At 38.3% G+C, this 18841-nt stretch overlaps 1 protein-coding gene across 3 annotated transcripts in view; it reads left to right on the top strand.

Moving 5' to 3' along the window:
- RNASEH2B (ribonuclease H2 subunit B) overlaps positions 1–18841 on the top strand; it is a 75583-nt gene that overhangs the window by 39897 nt on the left and 16845 nt on the right. For 2 of the 3 annotated variants that reach the window (XM_058548114.1, XM_058548115.1), the window contains 6 exons: positions 1296–1360; positions 3021–3126; positions 5506–5587; positions 7226–7268; positions 11285–11365; positions 14113–14532. In XM_058548114.1, coding sequence (XP_058404097.1) covers positions 1296–1360; positions 3021–3126; positions 5506–5587; positions 7226–7268; positions 11285–11365; positions 14113–14229 — 494 coding nt within the window. In that variant the 3' untranslated portion in view covers positions 14230–14532. Of the gene's footprint in view, positions 1–1295; positions 1361–3020; positions 3127–5505; positions 5588–7225; positions 7269–11284; positions 11366–14112; positions 14533–18841 lie in introns of those variants that run through there. The other variant, XM_058548116.1, reaches the window with a different exon arrangement.

Below are 18841 nucleotides of genomic sequence, written 5' to 3'. Positions count from 1 at the left end.
CTTAGAATTCCCCTTAATGTACATGGGGTAGGACACCGTCTCCAAGGGATTTGAGTCCAGTCTCACCTGCCTTGTTCTATAGCAGGCTGTTTGCCCAGGCAGTCCTGACTCCTGGATAGCAGACACTGGAATTCTCAAATGTCTGACAGTGCCATTTGCAACAATCCTTTTTATTATTCTAGTAACGTGTTCTGAGAAGATGGATGCGAAGGTCCAGCCTGACTCTATCCTGCCTCCTATTGCCACAATATTGACAACCACAGGCTGAAATGGGGAGGAAATGTACAGGAGATAATGCCAGGGACTGCCAGCCTCTCTCCCATACAAACCATTTAGTGGAACTCAAGCAATTTAACAGACTGCAGGAAATGATCCCTGAATAACCGGTTCCCATTTCCCACCGTGATTACGGAGGAGAGGAAGGGGAGACGTCATTTTGTATAACTCCAGGATGGCTCACACAGAGTCTCATGCAGCGAGTTTGCATCTGGCCTCAGGATTTGCAGTGGTAACAAAGATAACTCCTGCGTGGAGGCAGGAGGCTAGCAGTGAAAGTGCTGCTTCCGCTGACTGCACAGAAAGCAAGACACCCCATGAATGAAGTGTGACGGAGGAAATAACGGTTTAATGACATAGGATATAAAGCTGGTGGATTGTGAGGGGAGGAAGTATAATTTATAAGAGGTGAAACTTTTATCCCCATAAAGGGCCAGATGGAGCCTACCATAAATCTAAATTCCCCTGAAATAGCTATGGTTGTATTGACAACGCATTAAAAGATAGATGTATCTTTTCTTCTTTCTCCACTAATCCCTCCAGGATGGTACTGAGTAGTTAAGATTTTTTTCCAAAATGTATGAAATGAACTTCATAGGCACTTGCATTTCATTTCAATTTTCTTTCTTGGGATTTCCATTTTTATTTTAGAAAGGAAGTCTTTCATTGAAAACATTGAGGTGAGCTTAAAATCATTCAGAAAAATGAAAGTTGCTTGGCATGTTATTGGCTGAGTTTTAAAAATTACCTTTTCTACAGATTTGTTTGTGTAATTTGATGATTTTCTTAAATTCCCACTCATTTAATGATTGTATGAAACCTGAGGTACCCTAATTCTGTTTTGGGATTTTTTTTAATGTCTCAAGTATGCTGTCAGTTTTATAAATAGAGTTTTTTAAGAATATAAACTATTATGAAATTATTTTAAAATTGTTTTCTTGTGTATGATCTAACCTTATGAGTTTATTTTTTGTTTAATCCACTGTGTTGTCTTTTTTTTTTCTTTTAATTTAATCCAGAAGTAAACAAAAAGAAATATTACAAGTTCAGCAAAGAGAAGACATTAAAGTGGCTGGAAAAAAAGGTATAGTACCTCTCCAGTGCCTTGTGCCAGAGAAAAATTTAATGCTTCTTTTTAAAAATCTTTAGAGAATGTGGTCAGTCTGAATCCAAGGACCGTTTTGCATATCCACCTAAAAGAGGAAAACTGTATAAGGATATCCAAGTATGAGAAGAAATCTTTTTTCTTCATCCTCCCTAACTTATGTATCTCTGGAGGTAGCTTGGTGTTTTCCTTTAACTGCATCCCCAGTTCTCCATGATCCTCGCCACCAAATAGAAGAAGTCCTTGCTATTTGTTGGTGTAGATTTGAGTCTTCCAAGCCAGACAATTCCAGGCCTGATGTGCATTTGCTGCTGTCAGTCCTGCAGCCAGAGGTTGATATTGTTCACACATGGCCGGGAATGGAACTGAGGCAGACGGGATTCAGGCTTAAAGGAAGTGTGTGTCTGGATGCTAAGGAGAGGTCATCTTCCAGGCAAACCCTGTATCGTAGTGATCCTAAGAATTAGACCTAATATAAAGTCTAGGGCAGTGTTTTTCAAATCAGTTTAGTAAGTCACAACCAGTATTTCTCTTGGAACAGAATGAGATGGGTTGGGATAGGATAGAATGTATTAAAATATAGCATAGAGTAAGGTCAAGTATTAAGTATGGCTCTATGAAACATATATTTATATATGTGTTTGAGTATTGGATTGCTGATTATTTCTTACTGTGAGTTGCAGTAAAAACAAAACACTTTGAAAGCCACTGGTCTAAGGATATTGTACTTTCACATTGATTAAGAATCTCACCAGACCAGACATTGATGACAAAGTTTTTGCAAGTTCAGTGGATACTAGTAGTTATAGTACTGATTCCTAAGATTCTCTTCTCCCTTGTATGTGAAAAACATGTTTATTTGTCATATCGTGTTACTGGGCACACTGGGAGCCTGGGAATGTGGAAATGTAGAATTAATCAGGCTCCTACTGTACAAAGTAGTGAGAAGATTTTAAAAGTGCCTCCACGTTTCACTTTTCACTTGCATTCATTGTGGTATTTTCATTAGTAGGAATACCCTATGTAGGTGGGGGAGTGTAAGTGCTGAGCAGAATCTTGGCGTTTACTTTTTGCTCCTAGCAAATGATAATGGCATGAATAGAAAAGTGAAGTTTATATCTAATGATTGTGTTTCCTTTCTTAAATTCCTAGAAAGTGGGAAATGTATATTATTTATTCTTTTTAGAAATTATTACACATAATTTGCGCCAGGTTCTGTTCTAAGGGCTTTACGTGTATTAGCTAAATTAATTCTCAAAACAATCCTGTGAGGTAGGTACTATTTTTATCCCCAATTCACAGATAGAGGCACAGAGAGGCTAAATAACTAGCCCATGGTCACAGAGCAAACCCAAGCAGCCTGCCTCCAGAGTCAGTGCTCTCAATTACCACAATATGCTGCCTCTCATATTGTGTAGGCCTTAGGAAGTCCATGTATTGAGAGCATCTCGAAATGCTGTTGCTGCTGCTCAACCTTTCTCCAAATGTACAGCCATCTCTCATCTTCTAATACCTGGTAAAGATATTTCTAGATTCTCAAATACTTCTCCCTTAAATAGATTGAGGACCATCTAGAAAGTTGTGGATTTCTAAAGTTAGTTGAAAATACCCTAATATGCCCCTCTTGGTTTCTTCATAGGTTAATCAGACTATGGCAGCATTAAAAACCAATAATGTGAATGTTGGTGCCCGAGTACAGTCAACTGCATTTTTCTCTGGTGACCAAGTTTCCAGTGACAAGGAAGGTAAGTAAATTGTTTCATTAGAAATGATTTTTTTGTGGAGTAAGTTGCTTCTGTACAAATGCCTATCTTACAATTTTAAAATCTTAATGTCTCAGAAGCTTTCCATTCTTGCCAATGTGGTCTCATAGATCTGTGGCAGGTGTGCATTTTATTCAAAACCAAGTAATATTTCTACATAGATTGCTTCTTTCTGTAATTGATACTTATTCATTCAGCAAATATTTATTTTGCGCTAATAGTAATAACAACTCTATCATTTATTGAGGGTGTGTTATGTGCCAAGCCTTTTACTAAGCTGCCAGTGTACATGTTATCTCGTCTGACCCTCCCTGTAAGTCTCATTTTACAATGAGAGCCTGAGGCTGTGTCGGAGCTCACACAGCTGGTAAACAGTAAAGCTGAGCTGCTAATGGCGCTGGTCTGATTCTTAAGCCCACACTCTTAACGTTTCTGTTGTGCTGTTCGCGGGGCACGGGGTTCCCAATGAGCTGCATCTGTTTGCATCTTACTCTCAAGAAGCATGTGTCCTAGAGGTCTCAATATTTTGATTTTAGATGAACATTGATTCACTTGGCAATTTTTTTCTTTTAGGTTACTGTGGTACATTCTTTCACTTTTTCTAGTGTAGTGTCCTCTTATTTTTATCTGTATAGTTGAATAAAAACAGCTATATAATGCAATTAACATTCTCAAATGGTGGGACAGAAATTTTTTTGACTTCAAGCTCCAATTCAGTGTTTCTCTGTTTTAGGTGTAAACTCTGAAACATCTGAGTTTTGTCATTAAAAAAATAAAAACTAGAAACCATGGCCTGTTTGCGATGGATGGTAATTCAGGCAGTCTCTGATTTGCAGAGATCTACCTCAAAATACCTTACACATACAGATGATAGCTGGCTCCTGCCATTCTGGGAGTGGTGGACAATGCCCTTGCCATACTGACTTTACTAGCTGTCGTTGTCTTTGATTGGCTTTAACAAAAGAAGAGAAGGCATCGAGTCAAATGGATGGGTGGATGGGTGGATGGATGGATGGATGGATATAGATTTCTTTTAAAGTAGGAGAAGAGATGTTAGAGATTATTTAGATAGATCTTCTCATTTTAGAAATGTAAGACCATGGTCTCAGAGAAGTAAGTGACTTATCCAAAGTCACTCTTCCTCGCTGGTAGGCCAGGTCTTCTGCTCTGAATCCAGTGTTTTTACCAATCTCTGACTATAAGAGTCTAGGCTTGGCCATATTGCCATTTAGGGTCCCAACCATAATGTGAGCTTTACACTCTTTTCACTATTTCCTTTTTTTAGATCTTTAGCTTGGTATGCTACCGGAAGAAGCAAAGAAACAATATGTTGGCTTTCTTAAAATAGTTTTCTTTTTCTATTCATGACTCATTGGATATTTACTAACCCAGAATCATGAGCAGTTTTTAAGAAGGGTCCAGTGGTAACTTTCAGTTCTATGTTGGCAGTGAAAATCTCTTCCTGAAGACTTTGTGAGTTTAGGTGGTTCAGACAGCAGTCTCTTTCTAACTAATCCTGAGGCAAATTGTTATCTTAACTTGAAGGCAGAAGAGAAAGAAGCGAATGAATATCCCAGCAACAAACCTGGAATATTGCTTTGGGTAGTTTATATCCCCATGTGATTATCCTGTCTTATGATTAAGTTTGATTATCCCCTAGTATTCTACATAAAATACTGAAATAAGGAACAGGGCTTTAAAACAGATTTTATTGTCTTATGTAACTGTATTTAATTGATACCAGAGCTTCATTTTAGTACTGAGGATCCAGATGCTTTAGAATTAATGATTATACATTCTGCTGAGTTTAGTTTTTTTACATTTTTTAAGGCATTTTATTAGTTTGGGAGTATATATAATGTTCAGGACTCTTATAAAGCAAGTACTTAATAGAGACATATCACATATTATTTCTCTTAAATAAGCATACTCATTACTGTTCAATCATTAGATTGATTCTATATTGAAACAGATCTAGAAAAGGTTAGCCTTTTAAAAAGCACAAATATTTCATATTGTTACAGCTGATTTTTGAAGTTCACCTGTATTCAAGGGCCTCAACTCAGAAAACCCTGAGTTTGTGTTTTAATTCTCATTTAGTGAGCATCTACCTTGTTGTATTTGTATTATCTCATACTTTGATATCATCCTATTTTATATGTCATCCATCACATCACCCCACTACTCTGACAGATAGATATTAGCATCCCCATTTTACAAATGAGGAAACCGAGGCTAAGAGCTTAAGTGAGTCTCTAAGGCCAGATAGAGACAGAATTTGACCTCCGATCAATTTGACTGTAAAACTACCATAATTATTACTATTTTTTTTTCTTTCACTTTCCATTTTATTTCTTTCAGAGGATTATATTCGTTATGCCCATGGTCTGATATCTGATTACATCTCTAAAGAATTAAGTGATGACTTATCTAAATATTTAAAGTAAGTATTGTTCATCTTTAGTAATAATTAAGGAGTAGCTTTGTGTTTCTTGGTTTTCCAGCAATAGGGTTTCTTTATGGCTTATCATATCACTGTTTCTGATAAGAGATTGTTCTTGAGTTATGTCATAGACTCTATGGTTTGGAGATGATTTTTAATGGATATTGATTAATTGCAACGAATTGATTTAGTGGATATTGATTGGAAGAACTCATGAGTGTTAGGATTGGAATTATGGGTTGGTGTGATTTTAGCAAGGAAACTGTGTTAAAATGTTATCCCCAGTTAAACTTAACTAATTTGGTTCTTTGTGATCATTCTAAGAGAAATAAAAGTGGGAAGGAAAGAGTAGATGGCATCTAGAATGTTTTTGAAAGTTACATTTAAAGGTTTTGTACCATTTTCACTGTCATTAGATGTTCACTAGATACCTTGATTATGCCCAGCCCTTGGAACTCATAGAAGGATGAAACGCGCTCTGTATCTTTGAGGGCGGAAGAAGGTTTAAGAATGACTTCATTTGTGTTCCTTCCTTTATAAAGATCTTTAATATAATATAAAGACTTTGCCTTAGGCTGAAAAAAAATGTGTTTATTTTCTAGATTTTAGCCACTGTTGTTAAGATTTTATGTGTGTGATGATCTAATAGCTTTTCCTGATCTTATAAATCCTTTTTATCTTCTGATCCATAAAGATAAAATGACTTTTTAATAGATATAGTTGCTGTGTTTAGCAAATTGCATAGGTTCTAGTTTAAAAAACAATTAGTGGAAACTGGTTTCTATAGTAGTTAAAGTGTATTGAAAGCCTTCTTTAAATTGATAATCATACCTTTTGGTTAATATTTCCCTGGATTTCTTAATAGCTGCTTGTCTTGTTAGGGACCTTATGTGTTTATACTCCGTTATTTTTTTAGATTCTTTTCTTTCCACTGAAGTTTTTAAGTTTTGGTTAAAGATTTGGGGATGTCAATTAGACTTCTCTTTAAGGGAAGAAAAGGTAAAGTTTGTGTGGCTTTTTGTCAACAGTTAAAATAATTTTCACTTTTAAATATATGATAGATTCATCATTTATGAAGAAAAAAAATACAACACCAAAATGCAAATTTATAGAGGCTAAAGAAAAGCAATTCCATTTCAACAAATGAGTTCTAATTTTATTTCTTTTTGTGTGTGTGTGAGAAAGATCGGCCCTGAGCTAACATCTGCCAATCCTCCTCTTTTTGCTGAGGAAGACTGGCCCTGGGCTAACATCCATGCCCATCTTCCTCCACTTTATATGGGATGCCGCCACAGCGTGTCTCGACAAGCCGTGCATCGGGGCGCGCCCGGGATCCGAACCGGCAAACCCCCGGGCCGCTGCAGCGGAGCGCGCGCACTTAACCGCTTGCGCCACCTGGCCAGCCCCTAATTTTATTTCTTAGTTCAGACGATTCCAATACAAGGAATTAAGTAGAGAAATGAAGATTTATTCATTTAGAGAGATTTCACCCTTTACGCTGAGGTGATTGTACAGTAAGATGTGGAGGTGAAGCTGTCGGATGAAAGCAGGACTTACCAAGTCTTAGGTTGGCTCAGTCTTTCTGTTTGCTTGTCTATGAAAAACCATGACTATGATTCTTACTTTTTGCTTCCTTAGGCTTCCAGAACCTTCAGCTTCATTGCCAAACCCTCCATCAAAGGTAAGAAGCTGTGACTAAGATATCTTTGGGGCACTTGGAAAAATATTACACTTTTACCACATAAGTTTAGTTTGTTCTAGTATATTTTAAATCATACTAAATCCACCTTGCCTGGAGTGATGTTATGTGGAATAAAGACTGTACTGAGCTGTCCATCAATATTTTTTTATTTTTGTAGATTTTACCTGAATGATAAATAAAGTGCTGTGAAAAACAAATGAGTTGGTTTTAGTCAGATACCTATGTGAAAACATTATAGATATATAATTAAAATTAAATCTTCTTGAGTTAGCTAGATCCTGTAATTAACTTTATAAATCACCAGGAATACTCTGTGTATAACTAAAACTCATTTCAGATCTAGTCGTCACTGGCATAAAAATCCAGAGCATGATTTTTGTAGCACAAAGAATCCTTTGAGCAAGGATGACCACACTTTTTTTTTTCTGTGCTTGAAATGATCAACACCATTTGTGTGTAGTCTTGATCTGTTAGTGGAAAACCTCTTCCTCTTCCAGATGTTCTCAGACTGCCACCCACAGCTCCTCTGTACCGTGGGCTGCAGCTCGTGTTTGTCTCCCAGATCTGGAGAGTAGAGAAGCCAGTCATAAACCACACCTGATGGCACACGTAGCAGCTCTCGGCCCAGGCCTGATCTCAGACAAGTGAGCACTGCTCAGAGACAGGGAAATAAACACACGCACTAGCTTGTCAGCGAGGTCATTCTCCAGCCAGCAAAATAAGGGATGCCTTGACAATGTAAAGTGGACACGTCATGGATTTGAACAACTTTCCTTTTCCCCTGCCTTCCAGGTGGCCAGCATGCTCAGGATTTTTTTGTATCAGTCCTGTTTGGAGGTGGCAGTGGCTCCAAAAACATTCATTACTTTGACTTTTAGAAAAGGGCAGAAAATTTAAAGTGCATCAGTGTTAGTTGTGGGCCATTTTCAGCAGATTGTCAAAGGAGGTTCATCTTTTACTCTCTGGAGGAACAGCGCTGGGCAGAAGTCAGCTGCTGTAGGATCTGAGGTCCTTCTAGGTCAGACCACTTCTTCCAGTCCGGTAGTTAATCTCTGACAGTAGCACTAGGGGCCGTGGACATCATTGTTTTGCTATAACTAAGAGAATAGGCACATTTGTTTCTTATTTCTCTCCCTCTAAAAAATTAAGCATGTTTCTTTCTCCCAAATATCTGTCTTCCTTAACAACTTGGAGATCATTCATGAATGGATCTAAACCTATTCTTGAAGGTTCTAGTTTTTGATTCTGTGTGGGGTAAAGCATTTCATAAGTTTATTCTTCTCTGACCCAGCCTTCTGTTTTTTTCCTTTTAATTCCCAAAACTTAAGTCGTTTGTGATTTCATCATTTATGATTTAGATCAGGAGTCTGCAGACTTTTTCTGTGAAGGCCAGATAGTAAATATTTTAGGCCTCATGATGCAGATGGTCTCTGTCACAACTACTCAGCTCTGCTGTTGTAGTGCAAAGACAGCCACAGACAATTCATAAACGAATCAGCACGGCTGTGTTCCAGGAAAACTTCATTTATAAAAACAGACGGCCGGCTGGATGTGACCCGTGAGCAGTAGTTTGCCAAGCCCTGATTTAGGTCTCGGAGTCTTGTTTCCCCTAAATCTCAGCCTCATCTCCTGGATTATTTTAGTTGCTTTTCGAGGTCTTCTCCTCTGTTGTGTCTCTGGGGCTCTGGTGTACACATTGCAAACTGCGCTGGATGATGTACTGTAGTTTAAACAAGCATAGGATAATGTCTTCTGCTGGCTTTCCTGTCTGTGTCCAGGATTTGATAGATTTTTACAGTAATATAGTTGACTGTTTTCAGGAAATATGTTCCAGTGGCCATTAGGTATCTTTGTATCTGGGTTGTAATCGATAGCATGGAGCCTGTCATCCTTAATATGTTTTGTATTATTTTCTTACTCTCATGGGTTTGCCTGTGTTGAAGCTCAGCTTCCAACCCTCACCCTCTTCAGCCTTTTGAATGTATCACTGTGGGCCAGCAGAGCCGAATGCGATCGGTGGATTTGGAGATGTTCTTGAGTTCCTTCTTACAAATTATTTGTAAGAGTGATGAGACCCAGTCCTAGCATTAATTCCTGTGGTATTTTGCTGTTTGCTCTTCTTTTTCCAGAACCGTACCTGTTTAACCATACCCTTTGTTACTGTCTTTGAGAACCACTTTTCTATTTCTTCTGAAACATTGCCCCAAATCCGTAGTTATTCAGTCTTTTAAATAACAAAAATTTAAGTAAATGTAACAATCGTGTTTCTTCCAACATGTTCAACAGTGTGCTGGGAATAAAATAAAAACTAGTCATGTAGAGAGGCTACCACAATCATTTTCTTTTTATAAGCACTTATAACAGAAGTCTTGTTTGATAGTGAGCCATTGAAACACTTGAACAAGTCAGTCATTTTATTAAATGTTTCATATTTATAAGGAAGCACCTTTCATCTTAAGCTCTTGCCATGAACATTTTTTATTCAATGTATCAGTGAAGAGTGAATATGTCTAAGTGTTTATCATGACATCTGTATTAGAAATATTTTGCCACAGAGAAGGAAAGCAAACATCCTCATAACTTTAAGCTTTTCACAATTTGAAACTATTACAGCTTTCATCATTACTACCTGTGAGTTCTGCTCTTGAAAGTACTTTTCTAGTAAAATATGCATCATCTAAACACCCTTTGCTGTCTTAATTTAAGTAGAAACATGTATTCCTAAGAAAGTCACTTGTATCCATACATTCACTTTGCTGGTAGGTAGTTCATACACGATAAACTAGTCTTTTGAAGATTCCTTGCTGAGGTCACTGTGTGGCCAAGAGAAGGTTTTGCCACATTATGTGATATATTCCGGGGATGCCCTTCTGTCTTTTACAGTGAAGAATTTCAAGCCATGTTTTATCCTCTTGTGTTATACAGTGCTGTGACATCTGTAGCACCAACTCTACCAGTTCTTTGTTTAGCAAAAGCTGGAATGTGAGAATGAAGCTAGGAACAACTCTGTATTTCTTAGGGTAGATCCATGTGGGGTCTTGTCAGCCTGGTGTCTCCACAAAGAGCTTGAAGGTCTGTAAAAATCTGAGTGTGATAACCGAGCAGTCAATTCTCAGTGTTAAACGTTAAGACTTACCTGCCCTGCTATGTGCCTTTTTACATAATAAGCGTGTCACGATTCCTTCTATAGTGTGAACATTAAGGCCACAGCCTAGCTCTTGGCAAGATTCTCACATTCATTGGTGCAAAATGCTCCTGTGAAAGGTGAAAACATGAAGTAAATGTTGACTTCGTTGCATTGGCCCTAATGGAAAGAACGCTTGCACAAAAATCGAAATCTCACCCCAAGTCCTGTACGAGGTGGCCTTAAGCTATTTATTTAACCTCTGTGTGCCTCCTTCTCCTGCTGGCTTCTTGCTTTGCAAGGTTGTTCTTGTGTGGATAAAATTAGATAATTGAATTAAAAGGAGGTAAGAACATGAAGCTATACAAAGATGGTAATAATAGAATAATGCTGTCCCTGTATGCCTGAGTGTCCTGAGCTGACATTACATTAGCCCAGGAGGTGAATGAAGTGGGAATTCTGGCTGGACACCTGGTCCCCTTAAAGGAAATTCTTGTCTTTGACTTCCGTGCCTGCATTCACCCCCTTAGACTGTCCTGGAAGTCAGCAGGCACCTAGATGCCCCTCATCCCTAGTATGTACAAAGTATGTGGTCAGTACTGCTGGACTGCCTAAGGGGCTGGGTCATGGACTTGCTTAACTGTATCCCGCCACCACCATGGCTGCTTCTCAGAAGGGATGTGTGGCTTAGTTCCCTAGCTAATTGGCAAAATGTGAAGACGCTTGTGAAAAGTAAGCCCTTTGCAGGATCTGCTGCTCCATTTAGCCTCGATGTGGTGGGTCCAAATTGCACATGTTGGTTTTTTTTTAAATGGATTCATGAAAGTCTCAAGGTGACATTTGACACCACTTCACTGCTCTAACATTGCAGAAAGTAAAGTTATCAGATGAGCCTGTAGAAGCAAAAGAAGATTACACTAAGTTTAACACTAAAGGTTTGAAGACTGAAAAGGTATGTGTGTCCAGGTGTGGTGGCATACCCTTGGATTCAGTGTGTGATGCCGCATGAGGATATCCAGGAACGATTGCATGCTTGATTGTGATTTTACAGTTTTAACCATGCATAATTATTAACTTGTGTTTCTGTGACTTAATAATTAATTTAAAATTGTGAATGAGGATGAAATATCAAGCAAGGAAGACTTTTTATCAAGAGTGTGCCTAAACTTTGCTATGTGTTCAGAATGATAAGCTGGGGCAGAGGGAGGGAGCCTCTGTAGGTCATTTTTTGTCAACTCTGCTCCCAGAAGCTTCCCAGAAATTATGACGATGACAAAAATCATTAATAACCCCACCATTCAGCAATCACCCCAGCATATGTTTTCATAACATTTCTTACTAAATTTTATCTTATACATGCGTTATAAATACATATGTACCTTTTAAAATTGGCATTGTGATGTATATATAGTTTTTGGTTCTGCCCTTTTCATTTAGCGCTATATTGTGAAAATGTTCACACATCATTAAGCATTCTTTGAAAAATTATTGATGATTTCATGATATTCAATTGTGTGTTTTTTATTTCACCATATGGAATATAATTTATTTAATCAATCCCCTATTTTTGGACACATAGATTGCTTCTGCTTTTTTTATTTTTTGTTTTAATGAAGCGATAAACATTCATATTTATATTCTGCATCTCTGATTATTTCATTAGGCACAATTTAGAACTAAAAATAAGGGCTTAGAAAACATGAGCTTTTTCATGATTATTGAGATATATATATATACAGCTAAAATGCTTTCCAAAGATGTAGTATAAATTTATACTCCCTGGGCCAGCCCGTGGCTTAGCGGTGAAGTGCGCACGCTCCACTACTGGCGGCCCGGGTTCGGATCCCGGGCGCGCACCGACACACCGCTTCTCCGGCCATGCTGAGGCCGCATCCCACATACAGCAACTAGAAGGATATGCAACTATGACATACAACTATCTACTGGGGCTTTGGGGGAAAAAAAAGGAGGAGGGTTGGCAATAGATGTTAACTCAGAGCCCGTCTTCCTCAGCAAAAAGAGGAGGATTAGCATGTATGTTAGCTCAGGGCTGATCTTCCTCACAAAAAAAAAAAAAATTATACTCCCAACCGTTATTGCTAATGAGTATTCAGTTGCATTCTTGACAACATTGAGTATTATTTTTATTCTGGAAAATTTTTGTCTGTCTAATTAAGCTACGTTTCTTTAACTAGAAAGGTTAATTGTTTTTCCAAATGCTTATTGTCCATTTGCTTTTTTGCAAATTGTCAGTTCATGTCCCTTGCCTGTTTCTATATTGGGATAGTAATTTTTTTGTTGTTTTGTAAGAGCCCATTCTGAATTAAGACTTTTAACACTTTCATGACATATGGGTACAAATAATTTTCCAATTTGTACCCAATTAGCCTTTTCATTTGATTTTTTAATAGTTTTAAGTTCTTCTGAGGATTATAGAGATTGGGTTTTTTTAAAATGATTTTCTCATTATTTTTATGCTTAGAAAGACCTTGCCTGTCCCAAGAAAAGTTAACTTTCACTTAGATTTTAACAGTGTTTACTCCCCTTAGAGTTGAATGTTTTTTATAAATTTTATTCTTTAATCTGCATATGTGTAATTTATCTGGGCATGTGATATCAGGGGATAATCTAACTTGAGATTCGCTAAATAGCTGGTTATCTCAGTGCTTTCTGTAAGCAGGGACAGTTTTTAATTTCTCTGTGAGAACTATTTCTGCCCCACCCCTCTTAAGTGCTGCTTCCCATTGTATCCACTTGGGCTCAGCACCAGTTAAGATAAGGGGTTGGACCAGGATACCAGTTACATACAGGGAATAATTTGTCTGAAAGAGACGATTACTTCTCACCATCCAGTCAAAAAATAAGCCTACTGAATTATAAGTGACAGAAGCAAGATTTCAGGGAGCATATTCTGTGCCCTTTAAAGATACTTTGCCAATGACTTTGTCTCACACTTCCAAGGGAGACAAATGAGTTTTTTCCTTGCTGATTCCCATTATTTATGCTTCTGCTGAGCAAATTGTGATACATAGAAGTAAAATCAGCTGCTAGTTACCTTCTACTAGTGCTTGTTATAGGACATGGAAACAAACAAACAACAACAACAACAAAAAACAGTGACCAGGAAGAGATACAAATTTACAAGGCAGAGATATCTGGAGTCAGCTTTTTGAAAGTATTTCTTTGTTGGAGGGAAAATAGGGCAGCTAGCCTGCTGGTCCAGGATGCTTTGCGATTCAGGTTATCTTTTGAATATAATAGCATTCTCCTTGGTTTCCCATAGAGCCTCTGAATAAAATCAGATGGTAGAGTGGTGTGAATTATTCATCATGTGGTAATACAAGGCTGTAATTCCTCCCTCTGACAATTGCTGCCTGTGTCAGTTCCATTGTTTGTGTTATTGCACTTAATGCACCCTCCAGAATTATTCCCCCAAAGTAAACTATTGGTTGTAACATTCTACTCCTTAAAAGGCGGCAGTTTTGTCTCCTGCCTCTTTTAATGTATTTTTCTCTTAGGGCTGAATTCTGAATAGAAATGAGATCTTTTTCGAATAATCACTCCCTTATGAAGCATGTTAGCAGTAAATGCTTACCTCCCTTAATGAACCTTGAGACATGCACGGTCTTGTTTGATTCGCATGTATGATTTATAAATGTTACATTCGTGACAATTTTTTTCTTTCATTTTCATTAACAGAAAAATAGCAAAATGACTGCAGCTCAGAAGGCTTTGGCTAAAGTTGACAAGAGTGGGATGAAAAGTATTGATTCTTTTTTTGGTGCAAAAAGTAAAAAGAAAATTGGAAAGATTTGAAACTTTGAAAATGAAATCTAGCAAAAATATTTGCCTTTTACACGTTCCGTTTTCCTCCTTCCTCCACGTCATTGTACCTCCTGACCCTTAATTAGCACGTTTAAAAAAAAAGCCATTTTCAGATTCACTTGAACATTTCTTTGTATTTCATTTTTGTGTTTCTGAACAAAATATGGGAAAGTAATTGTGTAACTTCATGGCTTGTGGCCTTTGGAGTCTTGTTTGACATAATGAAAAGTAATCAAGTGAATAGAATTAATCTCTAGCATCACAGTTTCCTCAATAAACTGACATGTGACAATATTTGAGTGTATGCCTGTTATTTTATGCAGCTTTGCCACATGGTAGCTATGACAATATGGTTTTCAATATACTGAGAGAAATCAGAAAACAAAACTATCAGATAAACTACTACTTTCTAAAAGTCTTTAGTTTTTGGTAAATCTTTTGTTTAATGGTATTTTCTGTTTTATGAGTACATGTTCTTTGTAGAAAACAAAAATTGCAATCTCCCTTTTTATTATCCAGAGATAATATGGGGCATTTTCTTATAATAATAATTTTTTGAAAGGAATTATAATACAGTCATGCGCCGCATAACGATGTTTCAATCAGTGACAGACCACATCTATAACGGCGGTCCCATAAGATTGGTACCTTGTAGCCTAGGTGTATAGTAGGCTGCACCATCTAGTGTAAGGACACTCTGATGTTCACACAACCATGAAATCACCTGACAGTGCATTTCTCAGAACGTATCCCTGTCATTAAGCAAGGCATGACTGTGGTAATTTTATAAACTTCCTTCCTGACAACATCATTTTGTGAGCATTTTCCCAAGCTACTAAAGTATTTTTCATAAATATGCTTTTTTAAAGACAGTAATTTTTAGTTATTTGGATATTTGATTATTTAGTGACCTTATTTTGGACATTTAGATTATTTCCAAATATTCATTGTTTGAAGAATCAGACTATGTGTAAATATTTGTCCACATCTTTTATTGTTGCCTTAGAACTGATTTTTAGATGTGGGCTTACTGATTCATAAATAAGTTCTCCAAATATGTGTTCCTGGGAATACATTTCACAGAAGGGTTATAGGATCTTACACTCTTAACAAGTTAGCTTTGAATGTTAATCTTTGCAAATAAGTGGAAAAAAGGCATTTTATTGTGGTTTTAATTCACATTTTCCTAGTTAGTAATGATATTGAACATTTTTTCACATTTACTGGTCATTTGTCTTCTTATAGAGAATTGTCTGTTTATGTCCTTGGTTAAATTGATGGTGTGTCAGTATTTTTCTTATTGACTCTAGAATTCTATAACTTAAGTACATTAATTTTTCTCCGCCGTATCCATTGTAAGTTTTTTTCTTGGTTTGTAATTTGCCTTTAACTTTGTGTATGATTTTTTGTTACACAGATGTTTTTGGTTTTTCTGTAGACATATACATGTAAACTTTTCCATTACGTAGATGTTATGCTTAGAAAGATGTTTGCCTTTACAGGAAAGGTCACTAGTCACTTATTTTTTCTAATTTTTTAATAGTTAATTTTTTGTTTTATATTTAATTACTTAAATAATCAACAGAATTTATGTTTAAATATGCTGTGAGATAAAGCACTAATTTGATTATTTTCTCACCTGTTTATTTTTCCATTAGGTCTGTAGGATTATTTTGTCAGGTTCTAAGAGTAAGTTTCAATGGTATTTTTATTGAGATTTTGTTAGACCCATAAATTATTTTGGGAAAAATAGACATCTTTACAGAATTCAGTGTTCTCATTCAAGAATATAGTATTTGTCTATATTTACTAAAATCTTAATCATATCTTTCACTAACATTTTGTTCTTAATCTTCATATAGGTTCTAGATACTTCTTTTTAGGAGTATCTCTGGGTATTTTTGTTGCTATTAAAGAAATCTTTTTTTTTTTTTAGTTAGATCTTTTAACTGGCTATTTTGTGGTAAAGCTTTACATTTTTATATATTTATCTTTTAAATAACCAATTTACTAAACTATTAATCTAAAAATTTTCCATTTTATTCATGTTGGGTTTGCAATGCATAATGAGGTATATAATCTTACTTCAAAAAAATTGTGTGCAATTCTTTCTAATAGTTATACTTCTTTTATATCTTTTATATCATGTTACATGGGCGAGAATATCAAGAACAGTGTTGAAGAGTAATAATAATGGTCCTCTTGATCTAATTTGTGATTTTATTAATGTGCTTTATTTACCATTAATTCTGACACTAGCTGTTGTTAATGTGTTAAAGAATATCTATCTTTGATGTTGATTGATTCCTTTTATACTTAGTTTCTTTAAAGTTTAAATTAGAAGTAGGTGTTGGTTGTGATCAAATGTCTTTTTGGGAGGAGGAGTCAAGATGGCGGCATAAGCAGACTCGGAACTCACCTCCTCCCGTGGACACAGCCAATTTACAACTACTCGTGGAAAAATTACCCCTGAGACAGAACTGAAAACTGGATGAGAGGAACTCCTGCAACAACGGACAATCCTAACTGAGGTGGAAGAGGCAGAGACTCCCTTCTGGAGAGGAAAAACGCCGCCTTCACAAGCCGCCAGCTTCACGGCCGCCAGGAGCAGCTCACAGGTACACACCCTCCCTGGAGGCGCGGGGCCCTGAGCCGGGAGCGCCCCAGCTGTGGGCATTTTGTGGACCCAGCACAATCGAGACCAGCGGCATAATATCTGACTTTGCCTGCTACTAAAACACTGGGGAGCACCCCAAGAAAACCCGGTTCACAAAGAAACTAAAACTGGCTCTTAAAGGGCCCGTGCGCAAAGTCACCCGTTTCAGGAAGCACCCTAAAATCACCAGAAAGAAAGGTGTACAGTGCTTTGGTGACAAGAGACTCACCTAATAGGCCCTGAGTGCATCTCTGTGAGGGGTGAGACCTCTCCAGGGACTGGGACATTGGCGGCGGCCATTGTTGTGGCCTGGTGTGGGCGTGCTGACACAGACACCATTGGAGGTCTCCCTGAGGCCTGCTAGCCCAGGGTCTGCCCCACCCGCTAGAGCACCGATTTAATCCAGCTCAGCCAGGGCAGGCAGCCCACCCTAGAGACTGGCCCCACCCAACAACACGCCCTCAGGCAACTTGTGGGCCTGCATAGATTGGTGACTGGATTCTCTGCAGCCTGGCAACTGAGCTGACTTGAGCGGGGCAGGGTGTGCACAAGGAGCGGGTGGAGAGTGTGGGGTGGTGGTGGAGTGTGTGGGGCTCCCGCCGTGGAGAGACTGGGTCCGCTTGGGGAGGTCAGGGCGCTCACACGGGGCAGGACTGTGTTGACTGTGTGTGTGGACCTGTGGGCGGCAGGGCTTCTCAGCCGCAGAAGACTTGTACTTCTCAAAGACCCACATAGGAGGTTTGCTCCACCTTCCAAAACCTGAAACAATTGGGTGCTCCTGTGCCTGAGGGCAGCCCCACCCAGCTGCAATCCTCAGAGAGCTGACAAGAGACCTAATAGGCTAGAGGTTTACAGCAATTGTAAGGCCCTGAGCCTAACAACCTGCCACGGTGGGGGCCTACTCACTTAAAAGAAATACTGCAACATAAATGTGGTATTAGAACTTACAGCCAACTGTGCTGGGGCTCCCCACAGCAGATAAAGAGACTGAAGGGCCCACAACAACTACAAGCAGCTGAGCATTACAACAGCTGGCCAGGAGCATAACTCAGCCTCCCTGGGCGCCTACAGGGAGAGCAAACAGGCCACAGCAGAAGGATACACGTAGCCCACATAAGGGTCACCCCTGGAACATTGAGAACTGAGGGAAGCACACTGGAAGCCTCCTAAGCCATCACTTATAGAAGGTCACCTCTCCAAGAGCAGGAGACGTAGCTGACCTACCTAATACGTAGACACAAGCACAGGGAAAGAGGCAAAATGAAGAGGCAAAAGAATACATTCCAAGTAAGGGAACAGGACAAAACCCCAGAAAAGGAACTAAGTGAAACAGAAATGAGCAACCTACCTGACAGAGAGTTCAAACTAAGAGTGTTAAGGATGCTCACTGATCTGGGGAGAAGAATAGATGGACTCAGTGAGAATGTCAACAAAAAAATGGAAGATATAAAAAAGAACCAATCAGAAATGAAGAATACAATACTGGAAATGAAAAATTCATTAGAGGGACTCAAAAGCAGAGTACAGGATACAGAAGAACGGATCTGTGAGCTGGACGAAAGACTAGAAGAAATTACCCGAGGTGAACAGGTAAAAGAGAAAAGAATTAAAAAGAGTGAGGACAGTCTAAGGGACCTCTGGGACAACATCAAGCACACTAATTCCGTGTTATAGGTGTCCCGGAAGGAGAAGAGCGAGACAAGGGGTCAGAGAATCTATTTCAAGAAATAATAGATGAAAACTTCCCTAACCTAAGGAAGGAAACAGACATCCAGGTACAGGAAGCACAGAGAGCCCCAAACAAGATAAACCCAAAGAGGCCCACACCAAGACACATCATAATCAAAATGTCCAGAATTAAAGATAAAGAGAGAATCCTAAAAGCCGCAAGAGAATGTCAAGTTACGTACAAAGGAAACCCCATAAGGCTATCAGCTGACTTCTCTG

The sequence above is a fragment of the Diceros bicornis genome, chromosome 9, assembly GCF_020826845.1.
Source record: "Diceros bicornis minor isolate mBicDic1 chromosome 9, mDicBic1.mat.cur, whole genome shotgun sequence".
Lineage (NCBI taxonomy): Eukaryota > Metazoa > Chordata > Mammalia > Perissodactyla > Rhinocerotidae > Diceros > Diceros bicornis.
Note: the sequence above shows the minus strand (reverse complement) of the source record. Positions and strands in the feature narration are given on the sequence as shown.